A 14,847-nucleotide genomic window follows, 5' to 3' on the forward strand; every position below is an offset into this window, starting at 1 on the left:
GGCTTGGTAGAAGTACTAGAAACGACAGATTTGATAGAAACTATGATTATTAGACCCTTTTACAAAGAATCAATTTTAGAAAAAACCTATTCACACAAAATCCTCTTTTATACTTCGCGATATCTACAAGAACAGAATCATTGCATCACATTGCAATCTTGTATCGATGAAAAATATCTACAATTTTTAAATTGCATATGGTCGTTAATTATATAATAATATACATTTTTTAAGATGACTTTACAGTATAAACGAAACAATTTAAAGAGCCTGATTACTTGACAGAAGTAAGTATATTTTTGAAGGCACCAGGATTTTCGAATTTAGCCTGGTCCATGGCACGAATATTTTACTTTTTTTTCTTTTCTTTTCAAGAGAGATCTCAAATTAGTTCTCTCTAACATAACGACGTATATGGCTGATAAATTGAGAGGACGATGAAACAAGGATACAAAACATTTTTTTTTTTTTCAATTTCGATAGGTACAAAATCAGAAATTGCAATATCTTTACATAATATTAATTTTTGATTTAAGCACTTTGGCACGGACAAACTGCTTTTATATTTGTTTCTTCATAATTTCTCAACAAATAAGAATTTTTTTTTTTGTTTTATTTTATTGAAAAATGTATTGTAGTAAACAAATCCCTGCTTTATTCATAAATTTATAATTCATAAAAAAAATTGATTTATAATTTATATTATTTTTTTTTACAAATATGATGGAAAACAATTGCAATTTTTTAAATAATCTTACATTTTATATCACAGGAAAGCACCAGAGTGCAATTCTAATTTGCGTGCAAAAAAAAAAAAAAAAAAAAAAAAGAAAAAGCAAGCTTGTGCTGCCAAAAGCCAAAGATATCTGTTCTTTTGCCCTCTCGGTATGTCATTTTACTAATATTCCTACAAATTAATCTCTATAAAGAAAAGGAAAAGTTAGTTTTTTTCATATTATATCGATTAAATTAGGGCAACTTATTTTACGGTCATATTCGTACGTCAGTAATAGAGATTCGTTTATACGTCGCAATAAATAAATAATTAAATAATTTTTGAGTAATGGTAGAGATCCGTTTAAATTTGCTCTTAACTTGGATTTCTTTTTTTATGTAGCGTCGTCTCGCATTCTACAATATCTATAATATTACACACGATACTTTTTTTTAAACTGTACGCATAATTATCGTAATGATTAGTTTATATCGCTATAAACAGTTAGATCCCCGAAACTTTTAGAGAATCACATAACGTCATTATTATTTGTTTTCTTTTTTTTTTTGTGACCACGTTATTTAAACAAATGCCTTGATTTATTTATATCGATGATTCGTCCTTTAACTTCCGTCATGTAATCAGACGGAATCTTATGATCACGAAACAAGGCATTTTTTAACGATCTTATTACTAGAGCGTGTATTTGTTATTTTTAAGTGTCTTACGTTTTTCGTTTTTTCGCACTTTTTCGATAACTATAAATATTAATAATCTATGTACAATTTTTTTTAAATAACGCCTCTTCTCCATTAGCAAAATATTAGCACCGGGGCCTGGATACTTTACGCAAATGCTCAGAATGCTGACCCTTTAGTGCGTTCACTTGCAGAAGCCGAGGACGTAGGGAGGATATATCATCGAGATTGGGAGGCATCCTCCTTTTTATGTATATCCGCATGCATTAAAGCAGGCTCTAATTGTCGTGTTGGTACCCCTGGTCCAGGTCCTGCTCTATGATGCATATGCAAATTACTCAATGGACCAGGACTTGGATCCTTACTTCTTAAAGAATTTACAGGTGGCGGTGGATATCCAGCATAAAGTTTAGCTCTTTCTTCTTCCTCTGCTCGGAATGCAGCAGCAGCCATTAATGGATTATAACGTAATTGTTGTAAAGGATCATAACGATAATCCCTAAAAGGATCCCCAGGCCAAGGACCTCCTGGTTGACCAGTCGGTGCGGATGGAGGTGGAAAATGTTGCATTGGATGTGCACTCAAGGCAGGGAGCATACTTCGTGGCATGGAATGCGGTGCAGGCATACTATGCGGATGCCTTGCAAGGTATGAATGAGGATGAGGATGATGATATCTTGTGTCAGGCAGTGGACTCGGACCAGGTCCTGTTGCTGCAGATGCTGCTCCAGGGCCAGGACCTGGTGGCCTTGGAAGCATTACTACTTCATCATCTTTACTTCGTGGTTCTTCTTTAACGCGTACTTCACCAGCATCTATAGGTGCTGATCCATTTCTTAGAGGTGATCGTTCCCGACCAACGACTACATGTTGTCGATTTTGATGAAGTAACCTTTCACGTTCCATTTCGCGTCTTTCCATTTCTCTACGTTCCTTATCTCTTCTTTCCCTTTCTCGTTCAGCAGCTTCCTGCTGTTTTCTCTTTTCTTCTTTTTCACGTTCCCGTCTCTCTCTTTCGCGTTGTTCTTCCCTTTCTCTTTCTTTCTCACGTCTTATGCGTTCTCGTTCTCGTTCACGTTCGCGTTCACGTTCACGTTCTCGCTCACGCTCACGTTCGCGTTCTCGCTCGCGTTCTCGTTCTTCAAGTTCAGCTCGTCTATCAATTGCAGGTGGTTCTGGTTTTAGACTCCATGATACTGCTGTGGTTGGTGGAAAGCCAGCAGAGGCTCTTTGTAACCTAAAAAGAAAAGAAGAAAAAACAAATAATTTATATATTTTTTGTACAAAAAAATATTTAAAAACATACCCTCTCCATGGATCATGAACAGAACCCAATCCACTTAATGGTGGCATTTCTCTCGATGGAGGAAAACTAGAAAGACCAGGAAAATTCGGATTAGGTGCACCAAATGTTGATGGATATCTTCCAAATGGTGACATTCCAGTTCCTGAAATCATTTTTAACATATTAATGTAATCAATATAATATTAATATAATCATTGTATTTCTAATAATTTCACTAACTTAATAATTTCACATGTACGATTTAATGGTAAATTACCTAAATGTGATGCTGGTGTAGATAGAAAACCAACTGGATGAGGTGGAGGTGGTGCAGGATGTGCCGGTGGTATATTAGTAGGAAATGGTGGTGCCATAGGAGATGCTCCTATTCCGAGACCAGTTCCTGGACCTGCTGCATAAAGATGACCTGGTGGTCGTAGGAGTTCTGTTTTAGTATTAACGACACTTCCTGCTTTTGCTTCCGCTTGTTGTTTTTGTTGATGATGATAAATTTCCCAAGCAATGCGAACATGCATTGCATTCCATTTTCCACTTTTCTGCATTAAATACACAAATTATATTTAATATATTGGATAATTTATAAAAATATTTTAATTTATATTTATTTATAATTTATAAAAATTACCTTTGGTGCAAATGACGTTAAATGATTGGGAGGTACAAAAGGAGTTGAAGGTGGACCAATTCCGGGATGTAAGAGACCAGTATTAAAGCCAGAATAACTAGAAAGATTTAGATTTCCACGAAAAAATGGGGATTCAACACCTCCTAATTTCGGAATGTCCTTGAACTAAGAATATAATTATTCATAAGTGCGATAATAATAAACGTTATATTCGAAAAAAAAAAATTATAAAATATATTACGTACTATAGGAGGCGGAAATAAAGTAGTTGCTGCCGTTGGTGGAAGCAAAGGTGTAGTATGTTGATGTACATGAGTGTGCTGATGTTGGTGATGGTGCATCTCTGTCCTAAGATATGGGGGCGGACCCAAATTGCCAACTCCGACTCCAACGTTTCTGTCTTGGGATGCCAAGAATCTATTGTCAAGCTCTCGCCTTAACAGGTCTGCCTGACCTGCGACATGAGTCACCCCTTGTTTCGGTTAGTGTCTCATTCGTTTCGAACTTTTATTCTACCCTCTTCTCTCTCTCTCTCTCTCTCTCTCTCTCTCTCTCTCTCTCTCTCTCTCTCTCTGTTACTCGAATCCCAAACAAAATTGAAAAATAGTTTATAAACTTACTTGTTTGAAAAAGTGACTCGGCAGAGAATGGATTAGGATTAGTCGTTGGCGGTGGTAATGAAGGCAGTGACGTATGTGGACTGGAACTAGACACAGGAGGTGGTAAGGGTGCTGCAAACATTGGCGGCGGAAACGTGTGCATGCCAAGTGGTACTGGTGGAGGAGTTGGCCTTGGAACTGACGTTGCTGTTGCTGGAGACAATTGTGAAGTTGTGCTGCTACTGTAAATTATATATGAAAATATATGAATAAAATATGAAGAAATTGTTTAACAAATTATGATTTTATTCATACCCGATCCATCCTTGTGGTTTGGTATATGCAGGTAGACTAGAATTGGCTGGAGAAGATGTGTTTGGCACACTTACAGGCGTTATGCTACCTCGACTTAGGCTACTGACATTACTGCTATAATAAGTAACATTATTATAAAACTTTTATTACGACAAACAATAAAAATATTTATGATTACAAGATTATACCTATAACTATCTCTTTCTCGATTCGGACTATGCCCACGAGGCGAATTATTGTTTCTTCCAGTTAAACTACAAGCTACCATATCTCTGTGAGCAATGGTATTTGCTGTAGTAACTGTATTAGTTATTGTAGATACACATGTCGTAGTGGCAGCGCTCAGAGGAGTATTATGATTTGTGGTATTATTCCCTATAGGTTGTTGTTTACTTATATTAGTACATGGGGAAGCTCTACTTCCTCTCTAAAAATGAAGATTATTAAGGTTAGCATGTAATTTAACTATTACCAAAATGTTTTTATACATAATAATATTTATGTATAAATGCAAATAAATTTTTCAACTCCATATTATGTAGTAGCATATACAACTTACCACTTCTGCTCGTGAAGAAGCAGAATGGGAGGGAGATGGAACTGCAGGTGGAAGGTATGGACTGTGATTTAAAGCAGTATATGGTGTATAAAGAGGTGGATAAGATGGTTGAGTTTGAGGATAAGCAGCCATGGGTATCGACGGTGGATAGCTAGTAGTTGTAGCTCCGTTTGATGGTGCCGCTGGGGTAACGCCTAAGCTGGCTACTGCAGGACTAGTTGTATGACTTGACGAAACAAGGGGTACATTGGGTGGATGTAGTGCAGGTATTGTAGTATGAGGTTGGGACAAAGAAGGAGGTGGCAGAGCAGGGGAAGCTGGCCGCTGTTGCGGAGCTATTGCACGTGGATTTGCTGCCAATGGACTAGTCATCTGAAAATATTTAATCGGATGTTTATTATTCATAGTAAAATTTATAGAAATAGTAAATAGCAAATATTTACTTACAGGTGGTTGGGATATGTGAGGGGGTAGAGTAGGACTGGGAGGACTTGGCGCTGTTGGAACTGGTGCAGACGCAGGCACAGGAGGTGGTATAGGTGCCGGAGCATCCGTTGCTGGATTTGAAATTTGTCCACCCGTGTCTGGAGGTGAACCTCCTGCTCCGTTTGCTGGAGGCAAAACGTGTGGTGAAGATGATGGCAATTCGTCTACAATATAAGATAAGAGTTGATTTCACATGAATACTTAAAAAAACAACAAAAAAAAAATACAATTAACAAAAAAAAATATTATTGGCTTAAATATTACATACATTTACGTGCAAGGGGTGGTGGGGTAGAAGATTCAAAGAGTATCGATTCAGCATCCGAGCCCTAAAATAATGATTTTTATTAAATGATTTTCTACTTTTTACTATATATTTTTTGTGATATTATTACTTACCTTATCGTCTTCTCCTTCACTATCACACTATAATAAGAGAATAAAAAATAAAGTAGTTTTATGATAATCTTGAGCAAGTTAGAAATAAAATTTAAATTTTATGTTTTTAATACTTACGATATAACCTTTACCCGAACTGCAATGACTGCTAGCCTATAAAATCAATGAAAATTACACAAGGATGAGAATTGATTCAAATAATAATTTTATTCAATTATAAAAAATAAATATCGCAAAATCTTATATAAAATTATGAACTTTGATTGTATAATTGTATGTTCAACTTATGTATACAATAATACAAAATAATACTTACATCGCTGAGGTGGTCCCTGGAACTGTCTGCGTCCTGGCAATCCCTAGGTATACCAGGGCCATGCAATTGTTCAGATGCTCTACCACTATCGTCACTTGTACCTGCATCTAGGCCCTGTGATAGAAACAAAAAACCAAATTGGATAATTTTCTTTTTTTTTTTATTAAAAATATTAATTACACATGATTTTTAAAAGAATTACCTGGTTTATCGTAGAAGGTGTCAGTATGGAATTGTGTGTATAATGGTTATGCTTGAAATGATTTTTGATGTGATGCTCGTTGTGTCTATTATTTTGTCCTATATCCACCTTTGGTTTCTCTTCCACTATTGATAGTAATGTATGTAATTTTTTGACATTATTTTTGCCAGCTAGCTTTATTGCACTCTGAAATTATAAAAAATTTTAAATTACATTTTTGTTTGATGAAATACATAAGAAATAAAAAAAATTTTATTTATTATATTTGTTAAAAAAATTTATTTTTTAATTTTAAGTTTTTTTTATTTTCGACAAAAATTTAATATTTATTTTTAGAAATAGAAAACATTGAAATATGATATAGAGTTTAATATAAGTTTAATGATTAAAAAATATATTTTTAAGAATGCAAGAGTTCATTCTAAGAGAACAGGCCTTATTTACATGAAATTGAGGATGCTGTTGCAAGCAGGTATCGTGATAAATGTAATATAATTCTTACGATAGCTTTGTGCAATCGCTAACTGCACAGGCGGAAATTAAAATAATCAAATTTCATTCCTGGTGACCATTCATTGTACTTAATAAACTTGGAATATTAGTATATTCCGTTGAAATATCCGTTTATATTCAACACGTATAAAGTTTGATCAACTAGCAAATAATTATATTCAACACGTATGGTAAACACGTCACGATTTTTGCCACAGGTTTACACTTGCATATAAATAAGTTAGATAATTTATTTTTTTATCACTAGAAATATCAGCGAATCATCAAGCTCGTGTAAGAAGCATAAGATAGAAACTTCTACGCGCACAATAGAAAAAGCCGTATGAGAACGCCTTTCCGTCGGTGCCTTTAAACCGCGATGTCAGTGCACATTTCTGAACGGGTGGCGCTCTGCCCCCTCCTCCTGGTTTTTTTCTCTCAGTTTCCCCTATGTGCACCTAAATACCGTTATCGTAATAAACGCAGATTCCGTTATTCTTGAAATAGAGAATATCTATCAGATATACGTTCGTGTTAGATCAACTTTATCCGAATTTAAGCTCTTTAAGACAGACGGGCGTTTGCAAAGATGACAGTAGGATTCACAAGCAGCACCATGTCTCGTGTGCGCGATGCAGCACACGAATAGTGGGGAGAATGAAAGAGGCAGTGAGCGAGGTACTGGTGAAGGGAGCAAAAGAGAGGGGGAGAAATCGAGTAGAAAGTGGGGGATGAAAAGAGAAGAGAGGGGAACGACGAGGAAGGTAGAGAGGAAGAGTGAGGAAGAAAGAGAAGACATTGACCGAACGAGCAGCCGCGCGACAAGGCCTCCTTTGCCGTGCTAGGCCAGCTGGAAGGAACGAAGCTTGAACCCTGACTTCTCTTTCTCAACTTAAAGTATTACTTTCCTTTTTCAATAACCGTGTATTCGCTTACTCTATTTTGCTTTCTTTCTCATTCTCTTTCTTCCTCTCTCTGGTACAGTTGGCTACCAAAGAAACGATGGGAAAAAGCCACTAGAACTCACTGTGTAAAAAACTACCACCTAGCAAAAGCCATACTCTACCTGCGCACGTGTGCCAACTGCGAAGTGAAACCCCCTAGGACATGTACCGCGGTTAGATTACATGCTTCTTGCAGCTGAAGTGAATTAATAAATTTTTGCCTTATGAATATATTTAAAAAATAATAGGTATGTAAATGTTTTTATTTTTTAATGTATCATTAGTTGAGAAAAAAATGTTTGTTACTATCAAATGTTAAACTCTTTATTGCTTTACATGCTTATCTAAAAATTCTGCAAATATTCAATATATTATTATTTATTTTGTAATAATTTTAATTAAATGATTTAATATAATTATATAGACAGAAAAATTTTTTTGATAAAATTTTCAAAAATTTTATATAAAAAATATTTAAAACTTTTTATTTTTTGATATTTTGTTTTTACAATAGAAAAATGTATATTGCATTTTAAATTTATATCTAACAAATTTTTAATTTAAAAAAAATAAAGAATTATTTGCAATCTAAGAGACAGAATTCCCCGACACAGGACGAGTAAAAGAAGGTCGTTCCCGGACATGCGGACGTTCCACCGGTCGGCTACTCCATGCTTTGGCTAGCCGGCTACTAAACTCGTTCGCACAACGTTGCCACATCTATTCGTTCAGTGTTGACACGATCAAACTCTAATTCAGCTACTATAGTTCGCATATATTCAATCGCAATGTTAATGTGCGAGTTCATATGCACATGCGATTTGAATTAGTGGATTTTAAATGATCGTCTTCTATATTATATCATTTTGATTTATCAAATGACAAATAGAAAAACATAAAAACATATTCAAGCTATTCAAGATATTCAAAATATGTATAAAAAAAAAACAGTTCAAAATATTTTAATAGTTTGACATAATGTGTATTCAAAATCAATTTAAATGATACAAATTTTATATTATCAATAGAATGTCATTATTTATTTTAATCAATACAAAAAAAATTTAAATATGATTTAAAAATTGATTTTTCTTTACAAAAAGAAGATTCAGATTTATATGAAATAATTTATTTACTGAAAAAATATAAAATATTAAATTTCAATAAAATATTTGCGCGGGAAATACAATTTCAAATCAATCTAACACATCAGAGTTGGCTTTTACATATGACAACAATGTTTCTCTTTTGGCGGGCATTACTAACGCTGAGATTAAGTATTCTCCGCTCTCGTTTGTAACAAGCGGATAATAACAGTCATTCGGACATCTGTTTGACGAAAATTTCGGCTGCTTGCCAGTACCAAATTGACGTGCTGAGCGTGAAACGATGCTGGCCGTTGTCCAAAAATTATCCGAAAGTAAACATGTATCATGGCAGCATTGTTTATATTTTCTGTTACCATCTTCAAGTCTTGTTTTCATATAAATTTTTTAATGCCACCAGCATTAAACAATTGAAAACAAAAATGGATAATAATTTCTTAAAAACTAATACTATTATAGAAATGATTATTTCAGCATATTATAAAGAAAAATTATAAAAATAGATGAATTCATTTTTTAATATTATTAAATAAGATATAGACAAACTTGCCAAAAAAATTTCTTTTCAGATGTTTATATATATGATTTAAATTTCTTCTACAATTGTTTTAAAGTTTTTGGATACATGTACGATGTATTAAAAAATTAATATGAATAAATATAAAATGTCGATTAACAAACGAGTTATCGACATTTGTGTGATTAATTCTTACAAGATAAATTTATTATAAATGATACATTTTTTATACGAATAAGAATAAGGCAAATATTAAATGTGTAAACAAAAAAATTGCAAATGTTTAACCGGTATTTTAATTGATCCATATTAATCGATAAAGTATTTTTGTAAAAATAAAATAATAAAATAAAAAGAAAAATGATAATCCAAATAGAAAAAAAAGGGAGAGGAAAGGAATCAGGCAATAAAACTTTTTACAAAGATGTAAATACAACGGTTAAGACGATCATCATTCGATCATGCAAGTAAGATTATTTTCAGATGTAAATATTTCTCGCCAATTTTCATAGCTCCGTCTTTTCCATTTGATGGACACATTCTACGCGCTGTTTTCAAGGTATACGTGTAATTCAGATGATTTGGGAATAAGTGCCGCCATTATTCCGCCACTGTTTGCAACGTTTATTGTAGATAATACTATCGTTTCCGCATAAAAATAATTGTAGTTTAACTTGAAAAAAGAAACGAGACAAAAAAAAAATAGAAAAATAATCGATATTACTTTTTTTAAATTAATGAGAAGTTATTACTGTTTTTAAAAAATTATTTTAATTTCCTTTTCTCAATATCATTAATACAAAATTTGAAACGATTGAAAACTCTTTTTATGAAGTGTTTTTCATTCGTACTTTTTACATTTCGATTCTTGCTTAACCGTCTTTTCATACTTTCCCCTTTTGTTCCTTTCTTAAAATTTCATCCAATAAACTTATTACCAAGATATAGGACAAACAAGTTATACGTCAAGCAACTGTGTAATCGCGTCCACTCAATCATATATTTTTCTTTCCTTTTCTCGAAGTATGAAATTGCAGATATTGATTACGTTTCACGTTGAGGTTTTTAATTCAATTCCAACGTGATCAACAAAACCGATTAATCCGAGACACAGCAAGGGATCTGAAAGTAAAGCGTTCGCCTTCCTCTGTGTTCAAATTATAAACGAGAAGAACTGGGTCAATTCGCCGTGCAGGTGCACGACCGTGTTTCGACCATCATCGATACACATCCCTTTTGTCGTTTCCGTATCGATTCACGAGCATACAACGATACAACTCCTTACAACATCTTATTATTGCTTTCTTCGTCGTTCCAAAAAAATATTTTATTACTGGCGCAAAAGATAACGTAAAAAAAGAGACGTGAATATAAAAATTAACATTAAATAATTAATATTAAATATATTCTGTGATATGATATTTTGTGTTGCAAATTACAATTGGATGAACAGTACACGGGTTAACGAGCAATTTAAGCGAATTCCGAAATTAATTTATCTAGCGTGTATCTGAAAACGAACCAAGCTAATCGAACGAGATAAAAATGTAAATGCAAATCTTCACGCTATGCCGGATAATGTTTTATTTAATTAAGAGCATTACCGTTTTGCCGTGTCTCGTATTGATGTTGAAATCTACCAAAAAGCGATATAGGCACGCAAAATACACGCAAATACGTAGTCGAGTATTTTCCTGTTTATTATTAAAATATTCCGCCTCGTTACGTGACGGCTGATAACGGATCGTGGTATATCCTGTAATTCAGTATGCGATAGAAATTATATTCGTCGCTAATCGAACGAATTACATATTGCCTTCGAGTGTTTCATTAATTACTTGTAAATCGAGCGACGTGAAATAGTCTGAAACGCATCCACGATCCAATGAAATTCTGTTATATATACTTTTACGCCATTTTTTTTGCCACCGTGAATTAAAATCAATTTATTCCCCGTACCGATTTTCATAATTCGATCAAAGATTCTTGTTTATCCTTCTCGATACGCCATAACCATTATCGTTCGATTAAAACGAGCGAGCTTCGTAAATTAAACGAGTTAATGGCATTCCTATATGAGAAAAACTGGAGAAAGAATAAAAGATTAAAAAAAAAAAAAAAAAAAAAAAAAAAAAAGAAGGAACGTCGGATAAAACTTATCGTTGCCAGCGTCACGTGTATACGTATGAAATACGTATAATTGTTTTCGCACAGTGTCAAGGTAACGAAGGTTTCGTTGTGCGGTCGTGTGCGCGAGAAAAAAAATTGTGCGAGCATGAGGCGACAAAAAAAGCAAGAGAGAAAAGGAGAGAAATGACTATGGAGATAGAAAAAGAAGAAGAAGAAAAAAATAGGTCGCGAGTCAGTTTCGCTTGGTTGATATCTGTCTGTCGCGGTCAAATCGCATCGTCAAAACTCGCCCGTCGATTTTCACCAGTAGTGAATATATATTCGAGAAGAGAGGTAGCTCGACATTAGCGGTTCAACTTCGCTGTTGACGGATCACGTGGCCAGAATTCAGGCATTCTCTGTTGGCACCGGCAGCCAAGCTGATTTATCGAGTATCGTGGCGTTGCTGATCTCACTCTCGCTACGGTTAAGAGAACTCCTTGGTAATCTGTCGAATGCCAACCATATCTATCCGAGTCAAAATTATATCCCCGATGCAATGAATTCAGCTCATTCAACTATTACAAATTTTCTCTCCTTCTCTTTTGCGTTGCGTTTTTCTTTCCTTTCCCGATTTATCTATGATCACGTGATCACTTTTTACACGCTTACTACATTAATCATTTAGGAATGGAATATTGATTTGATTTAATATGCATGTGTGTTTTGTAAGATTAATTTATTTTATTTTGAATAATTGAAAAAATTCTTAATTGGGAAGCTCGTTATTAAAGAATTATAAGAGCTTATCAAATAATAATCTGATAAATAATAAAAAGTCTTTTGGATACAAGGTAACGATTAAGTTATATAAGTAAGTAATTTTCAAATTTATTTAATTACTTTTTTATCAATGGGCAAATAAAATATCATTCCATTTAAATCTGTATTTAATTCAAAATTATTTTTTCAAGGAATAACATCAACGTGTGCAACGATGTATGACGCGAATGATTTCTATAAATCAACGCTTAAAGAGTCATATTAAAGTTACTGATGATGTGTAAAAAAAAAAAAAAAAAAAAAAGATCATTTATTGGTAAACGATTCTTACAATTAAGCAAATTACATTAACTAATAATCCGTCCAAAGGATTATTAGAGCACAAAAATGGGTTGCAACTCGAAAATAAGGTCAAGTACAATAGCTCGTATACACGTATTATAATATATGAATGTATGTTGCAGGTTGTATAATACGTAGATGGAAAGAGCATCCTCAATCCAGACACAGTAACACGATAGATACATATCGTTTTCCTATCTCAAATACGAGAATCGTCGATTATATATCGGGATAATCAACATATTGCTCAGTCATTATTATCATACACGTGTAAACATATTAATTCATTATTTCCAATTACACAGTTAATTCCTTATATTTTTCTTTCGAACAAAAAGTTGCGAAAGAAAAAAAAAAAAAAAAAAAAAAAAAAGAAAAGAAAAGAAAAAGAAATTAATTTGCTTGCATAAATTTCATCCGCTCATCACTGTAAATAATGAGATCATCACGAAATCAACGGCGACCGATGAACTTGTTCCATTGTAACCGAACACGCTCGGCGCATAAAGGCGCGTGTATATACACGCGTGTGCACACACGTATATGCGCACTGTGTGTACAATTGTGCCCTCGTGTGAAAAGACTGTTCTTACGTAACGAGCTCGTAGCGAGCTCAACGTGACACTGACCTCACTCTAAATCCATAAGTGGCCGTTAATTATCGAGCGGCAACGATTTCAACAATTCCAACCAATGGACGGAGGGTGAGAGTAGACCGATATAGAAGGGTGTGGAGACGAAGAAGGGTGTGGAAGAGCCAATACATATAGAGCGGCCCGCTAATCAGTCCGCTCCAATATCGTAATACATATGGTGGGATACGCTCGGTTGATTCTGAACACGACGAGTTTACCCTAACGTAATTAATGTCCGCCGTACAACGTGACGTGTAACGACAAATTTGATCTGCATCACTATTCATAGAAAGAGAGATAGATAGAGAGCGAAGAGCGTATATGTCCATGGAAAGAGCACGAGAGAGAGAGAGAAAAAGATTAATCGTGATTGCGTTGACCAAGTCTATACGGTAAACGGCACGTTTTTAGCCGAATCAATTATAAATAAACGTCCTCCTTTTAAAAGCGTCGTGTATTTTCAGATTCCATTCAACCCATCGCGTTCCCGTCTCTTGTGAACGAGACGAACGAGACGGCTTGCGCTACCCCATATAACGGTCTAGGTGAATTTACAACTAAATGATGCAGCAGACGCGCACACGTACTTACAAACGAACTCGCATCGTGCTCGTTTTGTTTCTCGCTCGTACACCAATCGTGCGACCCGATTGTGTTGCGCGCGTTACAACAGGCGACCTTTCGAGGCGCCACCGCTTATTATACGCTGCTCAAAATAATTAATTGATCGTATGCCGAGATTATATCATTCGGATAGAGCTTCGATATTATATCTCTCAAATACCAACACGATTTAATCCTTTCTTAGGTATCTTCTTTAATTTTCGAGTTTATAAATACCTAATATATAATAATAATACAATAATATATAATAAATATATATATATATAATACCTAATATAAGTATTATATATAGTGATGTTTTTAACCAATTTGCAACAACAATTTTTTTATCATCCCAACCAATATATCAGTTGAAAACAGCAACGCGAAAATTAAATAAAATTTTCTTAGATTTTTTTTTCTTCTTATCTTTAAATATATTATTACACTTGCTTTCAAATTCTTACAAGAAATACAGTGCATTCTCGAGTGAATGTCTCGAAATACGAATCCCGTTTTCAACTCATTCCAGCAGCAATGGTAAATTACTAAGAGCAATGCAACGAAACAAGACAGGATAGACGAGAAGAACCAGTCTATATATTCGTTTCAGAAACGGAGCCGTATCATCATCGGCCGAGTGGATCATTTTTCATTTATGCGCGTCGGATAATGTGTATCATTGAATATGTCACTAATTACTCGACGGGAGAATGAACACTTTTTTTTCTTTTTTTCTTTCTTTCTTTTTTTTTTTTTTTTTGCGGAGATAAATTAAATGATCGCGGTACGGGACAAGATAATTAAGTATTACGGTATGGTGTTACGTATGCGATAATAATCTCGCCACATGTCGACACACTCTCTTCTTGACCTGACCCTCCCCCTCTCCTCCCATCTCTCTTTCTCTCGTACTCGTAAGGACAGAATCGACGAAGATGAAGACGACGATGCCGATGGCGGAGGCCAATGAAGAGAGAAAACACGTCGGATAAGAAAGAATCTGTGGTAAGGACAATCACCCGGCAGAGGTCGAACGCTCTCTCTCTCTCTCTCTCTCTCTCTCTCTCTCTCTCTCTCTCTCTCTCTCTCTCTC

General features: G+C 34.6%; 1 protein-coding gene and 1 long non-coding RNA gene across 6 annotated transcripts in view; one reads left to right on the top strand and one right to left on the bottom strand.

The window, feature by feature from the left end:
• Window positions 1-29: 29 nt before the first annotated feature.
• Window positions 30-14,847, bottom strand: part of LOC122717899 (fibrosin-1-like protein) — a 21,963-nt gene continuing 7,145 nt past the window's right edge. The window contains exons 2-16 of one of the 5 annotated variants that reach the window (XM_043942407.1): window positions 6,221-6,406; window positions 6,019-6,132; window positions 5,820-5,855; window positions 5,703-5,729; window positions 5,572-5,632; window positions 5,265-5,428; window positions 4,818-5,189; window positions 4,447-4,685; window positions 4,259-4,372; window positions 3,965-4,185; window positions 3,590-3,816; window positions 3,345-3,509; window positions 2,976-3,255; window positions 2,720-2,861; window positions 30-2,650 (exon numbers count right to left, since the gene is read on the bottom strand). In XM_043942407.1, the coding sequence (XP_043798342.1) occupies window positions 1,633-2,650; window positions 2,720-2,861; window positions 2,976-3,255; window positions 3,345-3,509; window positions 3,590-3,816; window positions 3,965-4,185; window positions 4,259-4,372; window positions 4,447-4,685; window positions 4,818-5,189; window positions 5,265-5,428; window positions 5,572-5,632; window positions 5,703-5,729; window positions 5,820-5,855; window positions 6,019-6,132; window positions 6,221-6,406 (3,366 nt within the window). In that variant the 3' untranslated portion in view covers window positions 30-1,632. Of the gene's footprint in view, window positions 2,651-2,719; window positions 2,862-2,975; window positions 3,256-3,344; window positions 3,510-3,589; window positions 3,817-3,964; window positions 4,186-4,258; window positions 4,373-4,446; window positions 4,686-4,817; window positions 5,190-5,264; window positions 5,468-5,571; window positions 5,633-5,702; window positions 5,730-5,819; window positions 5,856-6,018; window positions 6,133-6,220; window positions 6,407-14,847 lie in introns of all 5 variants that reach the window. The other 4 variants (XM_043942405.1, XM_043942408.1, XM_043942406.1 and 1 more) reach the window with 4 other exon arrangements.
• LOC122717902 lies at window positions 6,727-8,567 on the top strand. The gene is made up of 3 exons (XR_006347272.1): window positions 6,727-7,609; window positions 7,697-7,904; window positions 8,271-8,567. It is a non-coding gene; the product is annotated as an uncharacterized LOC122717902 (long non-coding RNA).

Source organism: Apis laboriosa, unplaced genomic scaffold, assembly GCF_014066325.1.
Source record: "Apis laboriosa isolate Shangri-la unplaced genomic scaffold, ASM1406632v1 scaffold5_cov152, whole genome shotgun sequence".
Classification (NCBI taxonomy): Eukaryota; Metazoa; Arthropoda; class Insecta; order Hymenoptera; family Apidae; genus Apis; species Apis laboriosa.